General features: G+C 50.2%; 1 gene segment (V, D, J or C); it reads left to right on the top strand.

The window, feature by feature from the left end:
* Positions 1 to 972: 972 nt before the first annotated feature.
* On the top strand, positions 973 to 1535 carry LOC115271494. The segment is given in 2 exon segments: positions 973 to 1024; positions 1240 to 1535. Coding segments are annotated over 2 exon segments (348 nt in total).
* The last annotated feature ends 5090 nt before the right edge of the window (positions 1536 to 6625 follow it).

Here is a 6625-nt window from a genome sequence, read left to right on the forward strand (position 1 = left end):
GATCCCTACAGTTATATTCTTATTAGAGCATGAAATTACTATCCATAGAGATTCTATGGAATATGTGGATTCATTTAAGATTTTTACTTCATTCGATTCTACATTTTCTTTCACATATAGTGCCACTTCCGCCCCCCCTCCCCCCCGCACGACCTGTTCTGTCCTTCCCATATATTTTGTACCCCGGAATGATTGTGTCCCATTGATTGTCCTCAGTCCACCAGGTTTCTGTGATGCCTATTATATCAATATCCTCCTTTAACACGAGGCACTCTAGTTCACCCATCTTATTATTTAGACTTCTAGCGTTTGTGTACAAGCACTTTAAAAACTTGTCACTGTTTATTTTTCTGCCCTTTTCTGATGTGTCAGATTCTTTTTTATATGAATGTTTCTCGTCTGGTCTGGCCCATACTTTATCCTCTTCCATCCTCTCGTCCTGACTAAAACCTAGAGATATAACTACACAGGAGGCCAGACTAATGGACTCTTGTAGACTTAAACTCTATGAATAAAAATCAATTGGGCAGTATTATTAATGGGACTTGTGCTCCTGAGTCCCCTAAGTACTTTGGAGAAATCTCTCCCTACAGCTTTAGTTTGATAATTGAGAGGAGTCATTTCTTCATGGAGGCTGCCTAGGGGATTTGGACACCCAGTTCTGGTAGAGTCAATGGGAGTTGGGCACCTGACTTCCCTTTGAAAAGAAATAAATTTTTCTGCGCTCGCTTATACACTTGGCCACACGGGGGCAGCTTTCACAAGGTGAAGGGCACTACGGGAAGGAGTTCTAGGCAGTGGCACACGGCTGAGATGGGAGAGAAGGGGCTGGTCCCTCATTGGCTGGGCACACGGGGGGTGGGGAGAAGAACGTGCCCGATCCCTCCAGTAGAGGAGACCCCAACACACGGGCCAGCCCTAGGGGAGAACCCAGCAGGGTCCCCGCGCCCTGGGCTGTCAGGGAGCGCAGGGATGGGGAGGCCGCGGGGGCTGTCCTGGGTGATCCAGCTAATGCACGTGTGGGGTAAGGGCTGGGGAGACAGACCCGCTGGTGACTAGCAGGGAGCTGGGGCTGGATTTCATTGACTGTGTGCTGGGGAAGAAGGGAGTGAAATGGGGAGATCGGTCGGTCTCTCCCCCCACAGCCTGTCTCTCTTCCCACCCTGTCCCGCGGTTCCCGGGGGCAGGCGGCTCGGGGCAGTGTCTGACTCGGTTCCCCCTTGTCTCTGTTATTCCCAGTGGCCAGCGGGCAGCTCTCTGTGGAGCACAGCCCGGAATGGCGGGGTGTCTCCGAGGGGCAGAATGGCACCGTGACCTGCACTTACTCCAGCGCAATCACCCGTTTACACTGGTACCGGCAGGCTCCCGGGGAGCGGCCCCTTTTCCTGCTGATGCTGCACGGCAAGGGGAGCGAGACACAAGAACCGAATTTCACTGCGGATCACGATCCGGAGCGGAAGCGGAGCTCCCTGCACATCCGCGGCTGCCAGCTGGGGGACACCGCCCGCTACCTCTGCGCCGTGGAGACACAGTGACACAGGGCGCAGCGCAGCCTGTCCAATAACTCTGGGGGTGACCCGGGAGGGGCTGCGGGGCGGGGTGGGACAGAGCCCCTTGGGCAGACGGGGACAGGCGTTTATAGCCCTGCTGGGGTAGGGGGGGCTTCCCACAGGGTGCCTCCCCTCACACCTCTCTCCAGGACCGTCTCTCTCCATTAACGAGCGCCCCGCCCTATTTAAATAGTGCTCTGCCTGCTTCACCACCACAACTGGGGGTCGGGGGGCAGCCCTTCTAATTAACCCCCATTACACCCAGCAGGGGTCACTAATGAGCCCTTATGTTGCCTGCTCATCAGTAGCTGGTAGCCGAAGCTAGCTTGCTGCAAAGGACCGGCCAGCCCATGACGCTGCCCAATCCCTGCTGAAACTTTCTTATTATTGCCAGTTGGGTCTGATGGTGCTAGGCGCTGTACAAAGAAGCGACTCGTGCAAGGTCACTTAGGAGGCCAGAGCCAAGATTGTCAGAGCATTTTATAGGAATTAGGTGCTTAACTCCCATAGGCGCCTTGAAAAAAATCCAACCCTAATCTCCCTGGGTTTCAGTTCCCCATCTGTATAATGGAGGTGGCTAATAATACTTTTTCTGTCTTTTCTATTTAGATTGTAAGTTTCTTAGAGCAGGGACTGTCTCTATATATCCGTGCATTGCCCAGCAAAATAAGGCTCTGATCTCAATTGGGTTTCTAGGTGCTACTATAATATCAAAAGTTAATAAATGGTACCAACAGCAGCTCTGAATCCAAAGGCCAGCAAGTAGAAATAAGGCAAACATTTTTAACAGTGAAGGTAGTTAACCATAGGAACAACCTGCCTGGGGGTGTGAGGGATTCTCCATCCCTTGAAGTCTTTGAATCGGATTTGGATGGGACACCTGATAATTCATGTATGGTGAGGGGGACTCAGCACTGACCTCAGTGCCCATGCAGGCTGCTAGGGGGCGCTGTGCTGCAGGCAGCAGGGTGGGGGCTCTTTATGGGGCTCTCTTCCCTGAGAGCTAGTGCTGAGCCCAATGTGACACTAGGGGGCGCTGTTCTGCAGCCCCCGTTTTAGCCAGTTCTGATTGCAATCTGCCAGTGGGGTGGTGCTGTCACTCAATCAGTGGTTAACTCCGCCAGGAAGTTTGGCTCTGCTGCTAATCTACAATCAATCAGGAAACACTAATTGCTTGTTTGCAGCAGAGCTGTCACAGACACGTCGGTTGTCATGTCGAGGGCCACGCAGCAGCCTGAGAGCTAACAAGACATGTGGTGCAGAAGAAGAGAGAAAGTGTGACACCGGGGCAGGAGGAAAATCTTGTCATTATGAAGGAACAAAACCTACTGTGGGCTGTGACCGCTTTGGTATGACTTGGTAAATAGAGACTCTACAATTGGAATCTTCTTAACTCAGAGCCAGAATAGAAGTGAGGGTTGGGGAGTCTTGGTGAACTGGGCAGGGGTTTCAAAGTGCGGGTTTGGGTACCTAGTTCTCTTAGGCGCCTTTGAAAAAATCTCAGCCTGAAGCTTTGAAAAACCTTGGATGAAGGGGGTGGATCCCTGGATGATTCCCTGTTCTGTTCATTCCCTCTGGGGCACCTGGCATTGGCCACTGTGGGAAGACAGAATACTGGGCTAAATGAACCTTTGGTCTGACCCAGTATGCCCGTTCTTATGTAACGGGAAATATCGCAATGCTGCCCAGTCCTTGGGCCATTCTTTCTATTGGTAAAAAGTTGCAATGGAAATCACTGGGAATGTGAGTAAAACTGATGGTGGGGTTGGAACAGTAATAACATAATAATAATAATAATAATTAATAATTAATAAATATTTACCAATAATTAATCAGCTGCAACAGCCCATGATTCCCACCTAGGGGTGGGTGCTGTGCAAATCAAAAATAACTGTCAGTGCCTGATCCAAGGTGACGATGAAGATTGTTGTCATCATCAGGATAATCAATGAGGGACGCTCTCCATAAATAAATTCAGGGGCAACATTCTACGACTAACCTCTCCTCCCCCCCCCTCCTCCTTTGTAACAGGCTCCAGCACGGAAGATGCTGTAACGCAGACCCAGCCGGCAGCGTCAGGCGTGGAGGGTGGGTCTGTGACCTTGGACTGCGCTTACGAAACGGACGCTCGCTATTATTCTTTGTATTGGTACAAACAACATGGAGCGGAAAAGCTTGTTTTCCTACTTTGGGAATATTCCGATGGATTAAAGAAGAATGAGGCTGGGGAGAGATGCTCTGCGGACTCCAAGAAATCCGAAAGCTCCATCAGTTTGAGGATCACGGGTGTGGAGCTGAGGGACTCGTATTTCTGTGCTTTCAATAGAGACACACGGTGATTAACAGGGAGCCCTGCACAAAAATCCTACAGCTTTCTCCTTCCCTGAGAAACTGACTCCTACATGCGAAGTTAGAAGGAGACCACAGACAGGAAAGGGGGGTGTCCGTGTGTAGGGGGAGAGGGAACTGCTGCAGCTGGGTTCCCGGAGGTGAAAACCTCTAACTGACTTCTGGGAATCAGCACCTCAGTTGTGCTCAGAAATTCACCACAAAGGGGAGAGCTGGAAGGAGACACAGCAGAATGTGATGCAAGGACGGGAAGGGCCTTTACTGGGAGAAGATTTCTGGTAGCAGAGGGGTCTTTAATCAAGCACGAGAAAGTCAGAATGAGATCCAATGTCTGGAAACTGAAGCAGGACAAACTCAGGCTAGAAACCAGGTGAAAATTTTTAAGAGTGAGTGTTTCAGTTACTCATTGGACCAATTTATCCAATGACCAATTTATCTAACGAGGTGGTGGGTTCTTCATCACTTGGATGGTTCAAACCCAGACTGGATTTCTCTTTCTAAAGGACATACTATAGCTCAGGCGTAGGGAGCACTGGCTGAAATTCTCTGGCCTGTGTGATACAGGAGAGCAGATCACATGATTATAATGGTCCTTTCTGGCCTTACAAATCCATGAACCTGCTGAATAAATCCCTGGTTGTGAAGGCTGGAATTGTCACAGGCTCCTCACGGTGTTAGACACCCACATTCTATTGACACTCAAGGGGGATTTAAGTGCCTAAATCCCAATGGATCCTTTGAAAATCACAGCTGCAATTGTGCAGTTGATCAGAAAAAAGGCCTATGCACCACTTAAGTCTTACTTCAGCCCTCAGTGCATGGATTTAATCAGACAGAATCAGGGCAAACACCACTGTATGCTAAGAAGAGTTAGGCATACCTAAAAAAATAGCTCCCAGAGTTATACTGTTACTGGAATTTTCAAAGGATGATCAAATCCCATTGAAATTAAAAGGGATTTGGGCACCTAACTCTCTTAGTCTGCTTTGGAATCCCATCCCGAATGCCCAAACCCCATTAATTTTAGGGATTAATAACCCTGCCTACCCTTAGGCAGTCTTCACAGTTACAGCCTGCATTTTCAAATCACAGGGAAATATAAAATGGATTGAAAGTAGAAGGGTCCCCATAACCCACAATCAAAAGTGAAATAATAGAACCGTTTGAAGACCCAGTGTGTTTATTTGTACATAACATTTAATAAAAGTGTGACCTGTCCTTATCTGGAAGGAAATAGCAGGTTCATAAAGAAGTGCTGCCACCTAATGGCCGTTTCATTCAGCATTCACATCTACAGAAAATTTGTATAAAATTGTTCTGAAGTTTTCCACCACTGTTCTACTAGACTGATGTCAAATATGAGCATAAATCATAATCATAGAATATCAGGGTTGGAAGGGACCTCAGGAGGTCATCTAGTCCAACCCCCTGCTCAAAGCAGGACCAATTCCCAACTAAATCATCCCAGCCGGGGCTTTGTCAAGTCGGGCCTTAAAAACCTCTAAGGAAGGAGATTCCACCACCTCCCTAGGGAACCCATTCCAGTGCTTCACCACCCTCCTAGTGAAATAGTGTTTCCTAATATCCAACCCAAATCTCCCCCACTGCAACTTGAGACCATTACTCCTTGTTCTGTCATCTGCCACCACTGAGAACAGTCTAGATCCATCCTCTTTGGAACCCCCTTTCAGGTAGTTGAAAGCAGCTATCAAATCCCCCCTCATTCTTCTCTTCTGCAGACTAAACAATCCCAGTTCCCTCAGCCTCGCCTCATAAGTCATGTGCTCCAGCCCCCTAATCATTTTTGTTGCCCTCCGCTGGACTCTTTCCAATTTTTCCACAACCTTCTTGTCGTGTGGGGCCCAAAACTGGACACAGTACTGCAGATGAGGCCTCACCAACAGGGCCGGCTCCAGGCACCAGCTGAGCAAGCAGGTGCTTGGGGCGGCAGCTTGTAGGAGGCGGCATTCCGCCCAATCCTAGGGCGGCACGGCCACTTTTTTATTTCTTTTGTTCCGCTCCGGCCGCCCTGTAGGGAGCAGTGGCGCGGAGGACTGGAGCGCCCTGCAGCAAGCCCGGCAGGGCAGTCCTCGTCCTTCCCTCCCCGTCGACAGGAGCGGAGCCCTCCCGGCAGGCGGCAGGAGGCGGCGCGGCGGGAGGGGCTGCGTGGCAGCGCCCCCGCTGTAGCCCTGGCCACCCCCCTCTCTCTCTCTCCCTCCCGCTCCCTCCCCCTCCCCCTCCCCCCCGCTAGCTCCCCCCCCCCAAAAATCCAGAGCCGGCCCTGCTCACCAATGTCGAATAGAGGGGAATAATCACGTCCCTCGATCTGCTGGCAATGCCCCTACTTATACAGCCCAAAATGCTGTTAGCCTTCTTGGCAACAAGAGCACACAGTTGACTCATATCCAGCTTCTCATCCACTGTAACCCCCAGGTCCTTTTCTGCAGAACTGCTGCCTAGCCATTCAGTCCCTAGTCTGTAACAGTGAATGGGATTCTTCCATCCTAAGTGCAGGACTCTGCACTTGTCCTTGTTGAACCTCATCAGGTTTCTTTTGACCCAATCCTCTAATTTGTCTAGGTCCCTCTGTATCCTATCCCTACCCTCCAGCGTATCTACCACTCTTCCCAGTTTAGTGTCATCTGCAAACTTGCTGAGAGTGCAGTCCACGCCATCCTCCAGATCATTAATGAAGATATTGAACAAAACCGGCCCCAGGACCGACC

The sequence above is a fragment of the Terrapene carolina genome, unplaced genomic scaffold (assembly GCF_002925995.2).
Source record: "Terrapene carolina triunguis isolate 2854851 unplaced genomic scaffold, T_m_triunguis-2.0 Scaffold31070, whole genome shotgun sequence".
NCBI classification, from domain to species: Eukaryota; Metazoa; Chordata; order Testudines; family Emydidae; genus Terrapene; species Terrapene triunguis.